The sequence below is a fragment of the Planococcus citri genome, chromosome 2 (assembly GCF_950023065.1).
Source record: "Planococcus citri chromosome 2, ihPlaCitr1.1, whole genome shotgun sequence".
Classification (NCBI taxonomy): domain Eukaryota; kingdom Metazoa; phylum Arthropoda; class Insecta; order Hemiptera; family Pseudococcidae; genus Planococcus; species Planococcus citri.
This window is the reverse complement of record NC_088678.1, coordinates 61,097,840-61,112,387: the sequence shown is the minus strand read 5'-3', so window position 1 is coordinate 61,112,387 and position 14,548 is coordinate 61,097,840. Positions and strand designations below refer to the sequence as shown.

General features: G+C 33.3%; 2 protein-coding genes across 6 annotated transcripts; one reads left to right on the top strand and one right to left on the bottom strand.

Annotated features, from left to right (window-relative positions):
• The first annotated feature begins 2,209 nt into the window (after positions 1-2,209).
• Positions 2,210-11,746, top strand: Hmgcl (hydroxymethylglutaryl-CoA lyase). Of its 5 annotated transcripts, none has more exons than XM_065351984.1 (6): positions 2,210-2,350; positions 5,603-5,766; positions 6,141-6,264; positions 10,467-10,679; positions 10,765-10,953; positions 11,121-11,746. In XM_065351984.1, exons 1-6 carry the CDS (start codon positions 2,309-2,311, stop codon positions 11,403-11,405), a joined length of 1,017 nt encoding a protein of 338 aa, XP_065208056.1. In that variant the 5' UTR covers positions 2,210-2,308; the 3' UTR covers positions 11,406-11,746. The 5 variants fall into 5 exon arrangements, with proteins under 5 accessions (XP_065208056.1, XP_065208054.1, XP_065208057.1 ...); XM_065351982.1 differs by lacking the exon at positions 2,210-2,350 and adding an exon at positions 4,533-4,710; XM_065351985.1 differs by lacking the exon at positions 2,210-2,350 and adding an exon at positions 4,536-4,826.
• Positions 11,747-11,876: 130 nt separating this feature from the next.
• LOC135836913 (thymidylate synthase-like) lies at positions 11,877-13,411 on the bottom strand. The gene is made up of 5 exons (XM_065351987.1): positions 13,196-13,411; positions 12,912-13,050; positions 12,635-12,820; positions 12,201-12,550; positions 11,877-12,106 (listed from the first exon to the last, which is right to left on the bottom strand). Exons 1-5 carry the CDS (start codon positions 13,196-13,198, stop codon positions 11,918-11,920), a joined length of 867 nt encoding a protein of 288 aa, XP_065208059.1. The 5' UTR covers positions 13,199-13,411; the 3' UTR covers positions 11,877-11,917.
• Positions 13,412-14,548: the final 1,137 nt, after the last annotated feature.

The following is a 14,548-nucleotide window of genomic DNA, read 5'->3' as shown; positions in this document are numbered from 1 at the left end:
ACTTTTTTGTAACTTTTTTTTCTTTTTAAAAAAATTAAAATTATTGAAAATTTTAGAAAATAGTAAAATTTAGCAATCAAAATTTAGAAAAGGTAACTAAGAACGAGCCAGCGACCTCAAAAACTTTCATCGCGATATCCATATTGATGATTTCTATGTTTGAAAACTTTTCACTCACTTTATGGGGTTCAATTGGGAATCCAAGGTCAAACTGTATACGGAATACGAATCCAGCGATCTCAAAAAGCCCGAAATCACCCTTTCTTGAATTTTAAAGCTCCTAATTCTATTGCAGACAAGTTTGTGATCCTCATCTCGTCCGATCTGTGAAGACCATTATTTGATTTTTCAAATATGTTTATGAACTTTTTGGACTGTTCTAACTTCTGAGAAATTTAATTCCCCGAATGATCCTCAAAGCTAATTTTTGTAACGAGTTATTCTATCTGTATCGTTGCTTCAATGTAAAATGAGTCAAATCGCAGACCAAAAGACTCTGATGAAGAATCATTCCGAACAGCTTCAAGCTCAACAGTCAGTTTAGTGTTTCGTTTACAACCTCAGTTCACGCAGGTACTTTAATTTTATTCTTTTCCTAGTTCAAATATTTCCCCTACCTCTTCCCACTCTAATGCCTTTCGAAGCTAAAAAAAAATCAGAAGGGGAAACAAATACGACGAAATAAAATAGGTAATAAAAAATCCATTAATTTAGACATGTTCAATGTAGATAGATTTCCACTCTTCAATTCCCTCTACTGGCGAGATCTCAATATTCATAATTAATTGGAGTCAATGCTTGATAGATATCTTCTTCAAAAACTGTGGACAAACTAAGTATGTACCTCAACTGTAAAAAATCTAAAACAGATCAAATCTTGAAAAATGTCAACTTAATAATTGATAGGTAGGTATTTAAAAATCTATACAAACTTACTTTACAGCTATTTATTGATGATTCCGACAAGGGTCATTTCGTAATGAATTTTATAGTTGATGGGAACGATCAAAAAAATACATCCTTCAACTTCAACTTTGTTTTTTTCTACACTCGACTGTAATCACACGGAATTAAAATGAATGTGCTAAACACAAATGGAATATTTCTAAATGAATAATTAATTTGTGTCTTCTGAGCAGGAGATATACAGGTCTCAATTCTAACAAAATACCACTTGAATGCTGAACCTTGATCGATTACAATATTTCAACGAAGTCGATGAAAAAATCAGTAGTAGATAATTTGCTCCTTTTTTTTTTTTTTTTTTTTAATAGATCAAAATATTCGAATAAAGAATTTTAATACAACAAAATAACTCGGACAATAAATAGATACAATAGCTAATAGCTGATAGGACATCCACGATCAGCCGCTGACAGATGATTACTTATTCTAACCAACTCAGCATTTTACCTATTTTTTTGTTATTGTTTCATCATTTAAAGAAATACCTAAAAGCATCAATTTTCAATCAAAACTCAAATCTGACTCCGTCAAGTGCAAACCAAACATCTACACTCTGAGCTCAAAATTTTCTTCGATCATGAACTACTTCACGCCGTAAGGTACATAATGATCGAATCTCGTACACACAGCCAGTCAAACCTACGAAATAGATTAGCGAAAGAAAAAAAATACTTCATCGTATAATGACCTCTAGAGAACCAGTGGTGATTACAGACAGTCTACAGAGCTAAATCACATCACCTTGCGTCCCATTCTTCATCACACGAACTATTCGCACATCGGACACCAAAAGACGAGATGGGAGATACCTACTTACTTGGTCGATGATTAAAATTCGCATCACGCGAAAAACAAAACAATTTAGGCATGAATTCCCCAATCTCGGCGTTGGAAAAATAGCCCATATACATTATAATCAGCTCGAATAGTTGGTAGGTAAACACCATTAGTTGGTTATTTTTCAAAATCCGCTGCGTTTTTTCCCTCGATTTAATTAATAACCGATGGAAGAAAACCAGTTGTGCGAGTAGCCTTGATAACACACGAGTTATAACTTATAGCTATTTAGTCACCAGGAAACAAAAAGCATACCGATTGTACAGGTAGACAGGCCGCAAGTACGTACAACATACCGTATTGTATCTTGAAATGTTTACATGGTAGGGAAAAAACGTTGCTCAAGTTATATTCTTAATTAAGCAACGATTTGTTCGCGTTCTTATTCCACATTTCGGTACCGAGTGTAGCGGACATAAGTGCTATTTGTTAGTGAAAAATTTTCACCCGAAGAATAATTTTCATTGCAATTATCAGTGTGTTCGCGGATCGTATCGAATCAACGATGAAAGATCGGTTTACAATTAATGGAAACCTTATACTAGATGTGAGTAATTTTTTGCAAACTTCTACGTAGGTACACGATAATTTAACGCTTTAATTTATTAATTTCATTTAAATATGAAAATTAACCCCTTTCGAGTAACCGTAGGTAGTGTTGCTAAATTATCGCTAAAATAGCTGTACCTACCTACAGCGTACAAGAGTGAAAATGCAAATGTATTAATACCTATTTAAAGAGAATATGGCGTAAAAATTCTAACGGAATGTAGGTCAGGGTATGAACACATACAACTCGTCTTGATTCAGTATTCCGCTATAGGTAGGTACACTTGTTGCTTATTTGTAAATAGACGAAAGCACGTGTTTCGATGAATAAACGTACCGATGATTCTGAAAATTCATTCGATTGTTTTTGTCGAATTCTTGAAGTAATTCAATTCGAGACGTACGATCTCGGCTATCATTAACTTGCTACAGTTGATCGCATTCCCACAAGGTACCGACTACCGAGTACTTGAATATTCATTCAAGATCAATGCCATGCGTTGTTAAGGACTCAATTTAACTACGCTTGAATGCATAATTAGTGATTAATTAAAATGTTATACAAATCGGAACCTGTTACCGTTAGGTTAAATTGAATTAAACGCGGTGTTACTGGGCATCTCCGGTGTTTTCTCTGATAGTGTTTCTACTGTTCGGTATGGAATGAGTTTATTCGAGCTTGTGAAACTTCCAATAGCATTTTATAGTACTATTCGTAAAACATAGAAACCAAAATACCATTTTAAGAAAGAGTACGAAGATCTTCACAAAAACTTACTGGCGCTATTCATCCTGAGTCGAGCTGCATGATCGTTGCTGATGAACTGAGCTTCTACGGTAAAGACTCTACTCTTCGTCATGGCTACTCGCCTTTTTCTATTGAAAATGAATATGAATACATAGATGAATAGTTGATCATCGTTAAATAATACAAACCAAAAGAATAATCATACAAACTTGATCAGGATCATCTTCCAAAAGCGAATTTTCCGGCGAGTTGATCGTTCATTACTTTGCTTCGGATAAGCATTGTAAGTCTTGTAATAAACTTTTGCTTTTCCTTGTGATCACTCAAACCGACAAAGAACAATTTAGGAAGTCCTAATACTCATAATTACTCGTTAATTTCTCCATTAAACTACAAAAAAAAACGACTAAAATAAAACGAAAAGAATTCCGACTGGTCTCCATTGTTTTCTGAGGTTCTCTACAATTGCTACCAACCAGGGATGCGGAGCGGAATGAATTTCGTTCCGGGTTCAGGGTTCAGCTCCGACATAAAAAATAATTCTGTTCCGGTTTCCTGTATCGTTCCGCTCCGATTAAAAATATCGTTCCGTTCCGGTTTAGCGTTCCGTTCCGCTCCGATTTTTCTTTTTTGTTTTAGAGAAGGTTGCATTCAAAGTACATCAGAATTTTCATGTTCTGAGCAAAAATTGAAGTTGAAAATGTTGAAATACCCGAAATTTTAAAAAAATGGTTGAATTAGGCGCGTTTTAATGAAATTTAAAGTCCACCTCACTGCTCACATGAGAAATTTGAATTTTTATCGCTGAAAATTGCAGCTTTGTTCCAAAAGTACATTGTATAAATGGTCTTTTTCATGTCATTTACCATGTCTTTTTACAATTTTCTAGTTTATTGAGGTAAAATTTCAGCAAAAACACCTTTTGTTCACACTATAATCTTGAAAATCGTTCATTAAAGGTCAAAAAATTTTGTTAGGTCGGAGCTTTAAAAACCCAAATTTTTATTCCGGTTCGGTTCCGGTTTCGCTCCTGCATATTTTTTGAAAGTTGCTCCAGGTTCCGTTCCGCTCCGCCAAAATTCTCCCAAAAGTTAGGGGTTTAGCGTTCCGGTTCGTTCCGGTTCAGTTCCGCTCCGCATCCCTGCTACCAACACAAACCTGCCATTTTATCATTTTATCATTTTCAAGAGAAAAAATACTTTTAAATATGAAATTTGGTAATAAAATCCAAGAAAAGTACTAACTTTAACATCGTTTACTTAATTAATTCCTTAATTAATTCAAAAATGCGAATAATAAAAATTAATCCCATGTAAAAAACTAGAAATAGGTAGTTTTACACAACCTATCCAATCTTACAACGATCCTACAGTTTGCTTTTGGAACTAGATTTTGATAAGGTTACGACCGTTATCAATCAGCTGTTTTGAGAAGAAAAATAAAATGGAATTTTGTCAAAAATCAATGTCGAAATCTTGTTTCAGTCTTGAAAATTGGAATAATTAATCGTATTTAAATTAAAAATGCTTCCATTTCGCGTTATTCGAACGAGTATCCTTTACACGAGTAAATCGAAGGGTATCTGTGGTCAGTTTGTTCATAGATTTATCGTAAGTGAACGACTTTTTTCTATCTAACAAGGGGCTCGGAATCAATGGCTACGCTATCTTCGTACTTATAATATTACAATATAATATTGGGATCTATGCCTTATGAAACTAATAAGGTATGTTGGCTTGTAATTTAACGCTTTTATCCATCGGTATTGTGCAATTACCACCCATATTAATATAATCGTGTTGAAAAAAATCGTTATCAATGACGTCAGTGGCGTACATTATTTGCATTAATTTTGGATTATTTTTTAACGAGCATGTGAAAAATAATCCAATCCGCGGTTGAAATATCCCTTAAAAGATAAGGTTAATTTATTTATTTACATATCGATCACCGCTCTGCCACTGGTAGTATCGATTTATTTGTGTATTAATTGTTTATATATCGCACATCGACAAGATAATACTTATCTCGTACTTCTTAACATTGTTAAAAATTATTTATCGTCATGGTGGGAATGTAATTCACGTTAGTCGCGTTTGTAAACAGGTTTTTTTTTCTTCAACTCGAGGGATTTTCTTTCTTTTTTAATTTCATTCGCTGTATTCGACTGCAACGGTGAACGGCGATAAGTATTATCTTCGCGTTAATTAGTTCATCAATGGTATATACGAGCGTACCTACGAGGTGATTTTTTTCAATTGATTTAGTTCGATATGATGTCTCTTAGTTGATCGTTTGACTATACATGTAGTGATCTAAATGTAAATCATGAAGGGTACAGCTTTAGTGCTATTTAACGAATTAGTGAAATTATTTTCTAATAATCGTAATCAGTTTGTGAAACAGGTGTGTTTTATGTACCTATTAATGAAATTTATGTAGGTACTCGAAAATAGCTGACAATCAAGTACGTGTTTACTTACTTTGGATTATTGTTTTCAGACTCAAGATATCACCAGTTTGAGGTATCCGGATAAAGTACGAATTGTAGAAGTCGGTCCTCGAGATGGGTTACAAAACGAACCGTCCATTGTGCCGACCCAAGTCAAGATCGATTTCATCAACATGCTTTCCAAGACCGGTCTGCAAACCATCGAAGTAACCAGGTATAATTAATAATGGCTGTGTAATTAACACGCAACCGGGTCAGCATTTCTATTGACCCTAATTAAATTGTATTTTTACGCGAATTTCGTTAAGTGCAAAACGATATGTATAGAAAAATTATGGACTATTTTTATACTCTCTCTATCATCGACGATGACCCCAGCATAGAGATAATTCTGCTGTCATTTTTCTTCCTTCCGTTATACCGAACTACAATCTGATCGAATTCTTTTTGACGTAGTACTCGAAAAAAATCCAGTTTTTAGTGAAATTCCGTTAATTAACATTTTCACCTTGTCAATGCTAATTACTTTGTTAGGTATAATATCGGCGTATTTAAAGATGTATTGTACATATGTTTTTTTGTTTACAGTTTCGTATCGCCTAAATGGGTTCCTCAGATGGCTGACCATAATGAAGTACTTAGTGGCATCGATGATTATCAAAATCTTTCCTATCCAGTTCTAGTACCGAATCTTAAAGGATTAAATGCGGCTGTAAGTGTCAATAATATTCTACATCGCATATTATGTATATTTTTCTCTATAAGTTTTCCTATCACGTAGACCATACCTATTGCGTTTTTTCCTCTTCTTGATAACTTCGCTATTAATATCGCGAGACAACTTTTAAATATTCATCGGCTATTATTGTATTTTCAATTAAAATTAATATGATCGAAGATACAAATTAGCTAATTAATTTTCATCGTCTATCTTGACAAGATGATTATCATAGAAAATATTTGAAGAATTTTCACGTCCGAATAAATGTACATCATCGTCTCATCGAACAATTCTAAAATTATCTTGATTAAATTCGCGTGCCATATTAAATAATCAATTATTCTCGGACGATGTACGAGTAGTTTTTTTCGGATAATTAAATTGATTAAATCAGATCATTTCATTTAATATGTACACAATAATGTTTAATCTCTTCGATGACCTCGCGAAAATTACCGGAAAGCTAATTTTTTTCTTAACGTTGAGAAAAGTTATGTGAATCACAAATTTACCCAAAAACGTGTTTCTTTATTGGAGCAAATATGGAGGGAAAATGAGTATTTTCGATTCCTAGTAGATAAACATGTTTTTTTCTAGGAAGGAAAATGAATCCAAACATAACGTATTATAAGAGTGATAAGACACATCAGAAATTAGCGATCGTTTAATTATTGGAAAAAAGTAACGGATAAGGAATGATTTGATTATGGTTTATCGATTTTTTAAGGAAATCTTGCGGTAGGTATTTGACTGATGATATTTCTTTTTTAAAAAAAGTTAGAATGAGTTGTATTGAAAAAAGTGATCTAAGAAAATATTTACTGGTTTGAAAACTGTAAATTTTGTTTCTGCAACTACCACGAGTCATGGATGAATTCGCCTCCTTCCCAATTGATGATTTTTTTCATCACTTAATCATTTTTTAGAAAAAAATAAATCATTTGAAAACAAACACCTAAATTCAAGGTGAACTTGAATTTCAGAATTTTGCAATTTCGCTCAATTTTTTTACGAGTTCCTATTAAATTAATTATCATCATTTTTTTACGATCTCTCTTTGATGGTTTTGGAGGGAGAGGAAAGCTTCTTAAGTTGAACTGATTGGAGTTGAGCAAATTTGTTTTCGACATGGCAAAGAAAATGGATAAGGAAATTAAAACCAATAAACATTCAAAATGAAAGCTCAATTTTTCATGACGAATACGGTGGCTGAGCTACCATGAAAAACTTGAAAAAATTACAGAAAAGATAATTTTATTTTGATTTTTTAAAAAATCAAAATTTTCCAAATGAGATTTTCAAAAAAATTTAAAAATTTAAATAACATATCTGTTGCGACTAATTTTAAGGGACCTATTGAGTTCGAATATTCACATGTTTTTTTTTGTGTTTTTTTTTTTTGCTGTGCTCCAATAAAAGCCTTCCTCTAATGCCCTTGAACATTTGAACATGGCCAAAAATTGAAAAAAAAATTGAAAATTGAAAATGATGCATGATGCATACTTTGTTGAGTTTTTTGATGGTACTAATTTCGAATATTTGGCCATTATTTGTATTTGAAATCTTTGTCCTCCGCCAGCACCTGCTCCCCTCACATTTTCGAAAAAGGAGTTTAAAAAATGAAAGAAAAAGTGGTGTATTTGAGGTTGCTTAGTTCAAATATAATTTTCATGCATAATACATCTTATCTTATTAATATGTATTGCTAATTTTTTCACCATTTTTTTTTAACTGGAGCCATTTCAACCAAATTCGTTATTTGGTCTTTAGGGTTAGTATGTCGTGCCATTTGAGAGGTTTGAGTGGAAATGGCCTTGACCTTCGGCCTTGAAACTTTGTTATCCCACTCCCCCGCTTCTCCAAATAGATCTATGGGAAGCTAAAATCAGTCATGTATGTTTGGAGAATTCCTTAAGGGTATCTTTTGAGGAATTTAGACTTTTCAACACCTTCTCGCCCCTCCTTAGCTGTAGAAAGAATGGATTTTCGCGCCTTTTTCACTATTTTTTTGATTTTTTGTACTAGCTGAAGCCTTTAAAAATAACTTGGAAGACTGAAATTTGGCATGTATGTTTAAAGTATTGTCATAGATGTGCCTTTTGACAGCTTCAACTTTTCTACCCTTCCTCGCCGAGTCTTCTCAGCTATAAAAATGTGTTTTTGTGCATTTTTTTCTCGATTTAAGCCTTCCCAAATTGACTCAGTAGGCTAAAATTTGACTCGTAAATTCAGAAATATGCCTTAGATGTGCCTTCTGGAAATTTAGAATTTTTAACCCCTCTCCACCTCCTCCCAGCAGCGAGAAAAGTGTATTTTTAAACCTTTTCTAACTCATTTTTGAGGTATAGAACTTCAAGATCCCTCCGACCTTGAAAAAAATTAGGAAATTGGGGTGTTTTATGCTGATTTTTGCCAATTTAAGGGTATTAAAATCGAATATCCGTTTATTTTTCTCGATCTCAGCGGTCATTGTCTCTTCTGTTCCTGATTTTTTAAAAATTGAAAACTCCAAATAATATCTAGTTGATGTTGATTTTGTCGAATGAAATTGGAACCTCTTCTGAACCAATTTTTTTCTCTCTTCTTTCGTAAAAACTGTTCAGAGAAAATGAAACCAAAACATTTGTTCTTTTTTTTTAATTACAAGTAAATCCTGCGTTCTAGTTTTTTTTTTTTTTTTTTTTTTATAATTACAAGCTCTATATTAATTTTGACATTCTATATAATTTTTGGATTTTTGTGGATTTGTGGATTTTTGACGAATTAAAAAAAATACTTAGAAAAGCTATTTTAAGGACAATTTTTCAATTTTTTCATGAAATAAAGATTTTTCGGAGCAATGTTATCCAATGTGAATAATTCCTCCAATTCAACTCCTACACATCAACAAATACTAGTTTTAAGCTATTTTGGAGCCTCCAGCGATTTTTCACATTTTCTCCAGAAACTTCAAATTACTCTGGAGTGGTCAAAAAATGAACTTGAGCATTTATAGCTTCAATCAGTGTTTATTGGACACCTCATCGACCGTTTTAGATCGTTATCGCGAAATTCCAGGAGTTCCAGTTTAAAACTGAATTTTTGATCGATTTGTATTCCAAAAAAAGAGAAAAAAATCAAATTTTCAAACAAGGTATAAATAAACCAGCAAATTTTTCGGCGAAATATCGTCTGATGTGTCTACACATTCATCTGACTCAAAAACAATCGCAATTTCACTTTTTTGGAGCCTCCAGCGAGTTTTCGAATTTCTCCAGCATTTTTGAATCGCTTTAGAGAGGTCAAAAATGAACTTTTGAAACGGTTGAGAGAGTGCTCTATAAGCATCGATCTAAGTTATATGTTCTTAAGTTCATTTTTCTCCCCTTCAGAGCAATTTTAAGTTTCTGGAGAAAATTGAAAAATCGCTGGAGGCTCCAGAATAGCTCAAAACTCATGACAATAATTTTTGACGTGCGAGAGTTGACCTGAACGAATCATTCAGATTGGTTCAGTTTGCTCAAAATGGTTTAAATTTAATGAAAAAATTTGAGAATTGCTCTCAAAGCAGCTTTTTCGAATTTAAAAAAATTTTTAAACATTCTTCAAAAATCCCAAAATTAACTTTAGATCGATTTAGCGTGTTTTTGTTAAAATATGAAAGTGCTAATTTCCTCTAAATTTACCATGACACCAAAATCTTGTCTCCTTCCCCCTTTTGAGTTGTAAAACCGATAACTTTTATGCTTTTCATTCGTCAAATTTTGCCCAAAAACATTTTGTTCATCTGCTTTTTAGTTTCTCAATTTGAAATTTGATAATTTTGGAGAGTATTGAGCTTATTTTCAAGGTGAATGGGGAAGGGGGGAGTACTTAGAGTACCTTAATTCACCCGCATATTTTATTTGACTATCTAATACAGCCATGTCAAGGAGGGCAGGGGGTGTTGACTCGTAGTTTTTTTTTAAATATACGACTTAGAAATTATTGTGAACAATGAACGATTCTTGATTCTGGGGTTTTTCATGTTTTACCTCGAAAGTAATTATTAATACCTCTTACATCTACATAACAAAGTGGAAACTACGACATTCGCGAAACACGTCACCACTTTATAAATCCCCCTATTCTCAAATTGAATATTATACAATAATGAAATTAGTGATAAAAATAGACAAATGACTCGATCATCAATCTTTGATATGATTTTGCAGATCTCAGCCGGCGCCAAAGAAGTCGCGGTATTTGCCTCGGCATCGGAATCATTCAGTAAACGTAATATAAACTGTACGATAAACGAGAGCTTATCAAGGTACCGAGAAGTAGTAGATTGTGCTTTGGATAACAATCTGAAAGTCAGAGGTTACGTGTCATGTATTTGCGGTTGCCCTTACGAAGGGCCTGTGCCAGCTCAACAAGTAGCCAAGGTATTAATCGATCCCTTTAGTACTAAATTTAGATTTCCACTATCGATCTCGAGTTGACATTTTTTTCCCTTCAAATTATTCACAGGTCGCTAGCGAACTATACGAGATGGGCTGCTACGAAGTATCCTTAGGAGATACCATAGGTGTAGGTACACCTGGTACGATGAGATCAGTATTAAGCGAAGTCATACGTAAAGTTCCAGTTCAAAATTTGGCCGTACATTGTCACGATACCTACGGACAAGCATTGGCTAATATTTTAACCGCCTTAGAGGTAAACTACCTAGCACAGTGACCTCGCCGCTTTGATAATGCTTTTTATCTGCTCGTTGCTCGCGCCGATTTAATTAATCCCATTGACGTTGCGATTAATTATAACCTTACATTGCATCATTCGATATTATATACCCGATAATAATCTAACTGTTATGTATTTTTCAGTTCGGTATATCTGTCGTCGATTCATCAGTAGCCGGACTAGGAGGATGCCCTTATGCTCGAGGAGCCAGCGGCAACGTAGCCACCGAAGACCTCGTATACATGTTGGAAGGTATGGGTATCGAAACAGGAGTCGATCTCAATGCTCTTATTCACGCTGCCAAATTCATCTGCGAGGCTTTGAATCGTAAAACCGAATCGAAAGTTGGTCGAGCCCTAGGATCAGACACTTCGCATAAAATAATCGATCTCTACATGAACAACAGAAAACCGCAAAAAATTAAATAAATTATTTCACAAACTCGCACACTTTTCAAAATTTATTTTCGTTTTTGTTTTCTTTATCGGAAGATTTTTTCGTATTCCGAGTTTTGTATAGTGATGTGACTTGAGAGGCTATTGCCTTTTGTAATTTTATTGATTTTTATTTTGTTGTCTAATTTTTTCCAGTCACTGTAGATCATTTTATTTTTCAATGTATCTTGCATAAGCTATTCGCAAATTTTTTCTCATGTTTGTATGTGTAAATACGTTTACGTATCCTTTTTTTTTTTTTTCGTTTCATTTTGTATGTATTATTTTGTTTTCAAGTTCCTTATTGCGCTATAATTATAAATTTAAGTACAGTATTATAATGGTTTTTTTTGATTCATTTTTCACACGTTTGCTGGGGGGTATTTTATATGACTTTTCATTGTTCATAATACCTCTGTCCTCTACCTATACTTGGTGAAAGATTTTTTTTTTTTGACAAAAAAATTATCATCGCTGAAAAAAATTATAATGTAGGCTTTTCCAAATCAATTTTTGTGAGGATTATATCCATCTAATACAAAATCTTCAAATCTGAAATCTGAAATCGAATTTACTTCTCGAGCTATGGAAAGAGTTGGAAAAGTTCGCATTTCTCTTTCTAATTGAAATTTCAATGGTTCGATGCGATCAAGGTACACGTGACTCTCACCTATTGTATGAATAAACTCCTTCGGCTGTAGATACAAAATATAGGTACATAAGTAATTAAAAATCAAATTTCTAATATGGATATACGAGCTATGTAGGTATTGTAGGTGCTGCATTTACCTTATGATTAGTAACATGGGCGATCATACAAGTGAGCAAGGAGCAACAAGCGATATCAAAAGGTGCACCTAGGCCCATATCAGCGGAACGTTGATACATTTGACATGATAATTCACCATTCACAGCGTAGAATTGTATCAAGCATAGACTAGGAGGTAAGGCCACTTTAGGTAAATTTAAAGGATTCCAAGTACATAAGATCATTTTCCTATTGCTGGAATTCTTTTTCAAGGTATCTATGACGTTTTGCAATTGATCTATTCCTTGGTTGTATGTGTAGTCTATGTGCATATCTTTATATTTGGTACCGAAATGTCTCCATTGAAATCCGTAAGCAAGAGCGAGATCACCTAAGATGATAATTTGTACAAAATTTCGGAAGTAAAATCTACCTATAGATTTAGTTAAGTAATAATTGGGTTCCTCATTTCTACCTTCTTCTTTATCAGTCAATGCTAAGGAATCCAAGTACTCTCTGGTACTATTTGGGTTCCACATATTTACTCCTATGCTCGGTAATTCTTTGAAATTGGAATTAGTGCATCCTTTTATAAACCATAGTAATTCTTCCACAATATCTTTCCAAAATAATCGTTTAGTGGTCAGTAGAGGGAACTTATCTGAGAACAGAGAGGATGAGAATCACGAGCCAGATTAAATTCGGACTTTGGAGAATTTTTATTTTAAAATCAATTGAAAATGAAATATTACTGTCGCTCAAAGTATATCGCATCTGGCATCCAATTAATGATTTGGTACCAACACCAGTTCGATCTGTTTTCTCGATGCCTTCATCGATGATTTTACGGATTTGATCCAAATATTGTTTTTCTTCAGTAGAAATCGGCATCTGGAATTATTTACCTAACCTTATTAATTACACATTATTATGGTTCATTGTTCTCCATTCAATAAACCTAGCTTAAAGTGGGTATGTTTGAGTGATCAAATAAGTAGATAGGTATCATTGAAGCTGATCACTAAAATCAACTCACCATGCAAATTTCATCTGATTAAAAGGGTTCGAAATTATTTTAAGCGCGATATTCGAGAAAATAAATAGAAACTAAGCAAATTCACAATTCTTTTATTTTCATAAAAGTTGCATAAGACAAAACCGAACAATGTTGGCATATCAAGAATGGATTACAAACTTCTATCTTATATATCCTATCATAAATAGGTAATCAAATTGATAAACGTGTTTTAATATGGCTCGGTTGAAGATGCGAGATTGTGAGATTTATGAGTGAATATCCGTTTACTTGTAGGATCCAACTCCTTAGTGCCTCTCCACTTTACTTTACTTTGAAAAATTTTTGGTAAATTACTTGCAGGTGATTTTTTGGTGAATTATCTACATACGAATAACCTAATTTTGGTTAATTGCGAGTAATACTTAAGGTAAATTACAGGAAATTTTCTAGCAAATTACGGGTAGGTAATTGTTTGGTAAGTTAAAGGTATCTTTTTGGTAAATTATGAGTATTTTTTTTGGTAAATTACGAGTAACTTTTTGGTAAGTTAAAGGTATCTTTTTGGTAAATTATGAGTATTTTTTTTGGTAAATTACGAGTAACCTTTTGGTAAATTACGAGTAATTTTTTGGGTAAATTACGAGTAATTTTTTGGGTAAATTACGAGTAATTTTTTGGGTAAATTAGTAATTTTTTTGTAAATTACGAGTAATTTTTTGGTAAATTACGAGTTATTTCTTGGTAAATTACGAGTTATTTCTTGGCAAGTTACGAGTAATTTTTTGGTAGATTACGAGTAATTTTCGGGTAAATAACGAGTAGGTACATTTTTGGTAAATTACAAGAATTTTTTTGACAGGTATTTTTTTTGGTAAATCCTGGGTAATTTTTTGGGGGTAATTACAGTTTTTTTTTTGTAAATTACAAGTAATTTTTTGGGGCAACTTACTGTGTTTGTCTCAACCACAGATCCATACTTGGGTCTGAAAACACCCACTGATTGAAAAAATGTCAGATTAAAACACAGGTCCTAACTTGGGTCTGACTGAACGCACCTTTTGATTGAAACAGTGTCTGTTTCAAACACACTAACCTGGGTCTGAACACACCCACTGATTGAAATTTGAAACAGCGTCTCAACCACAGTTGAAGGGCTAATTGTGAAAGTCGCCTTAGTCAGCACTCAGCAGTGATTTTTGTACAAATCAATGAAAACGTTGTTGTCCTGCTTCAGTGATAATGTAAAAACTTCATGGTCAAGTATTAAAAAAACATCTTCAACTATTTCAGAATGCATTACAATACTCATTTTTCCCTTTAAAATTGATGAAATATGAAAAAAAAATGTTTAAAGTTGTGTGAACAAAAAAA

What these genes read in the sequence shown, in the direction of transcription:
- Hmgcl (XM_065351982.1), top strand. Translation starts at nt 4,624, where the DNA reads ATGCTTCCATTTCGCGTTATTCGAACGAGTATCCTTTACACGAGTAAA. An exon ending in AGTTTGTTCATAGATTTATC is followed by an intron (nt 4,711 to 5,602) that starts GTAAGTGAACGA and finishes TATTGTTTTCAG; the next exon opens with ACTCAAGATATCACCAGTTT. An exon ending in CAAACCATCGAAGTAACCAG is followed by an intron (nt 5,767 to 6,140) that starts GTATAATTAATA and finishes TTTTGTTTACAG; the next exon opens with TTTCGTATCGCCTAAATGGG.
- LOC135836913 (XM_065351987.1), bottom strand. An exon ending in GCGATATACTTTGAGCGACA is followed by an intron (nt 12,821 to 12,911) that starts GTAATATTTCAT and finishes CTCTGTTCTCAG; the next exon opens with ATAAGTTCCCTCTACTGACC. An exon ending in CCCATGTTACTAATCATAAG is followed by an intron (nt 12,107 to 12,200) that starts GTAAATGCAGCA and finishes TTGTATCTACAG; the next exon opens with CCGAAGGAGTTTATTCATAC.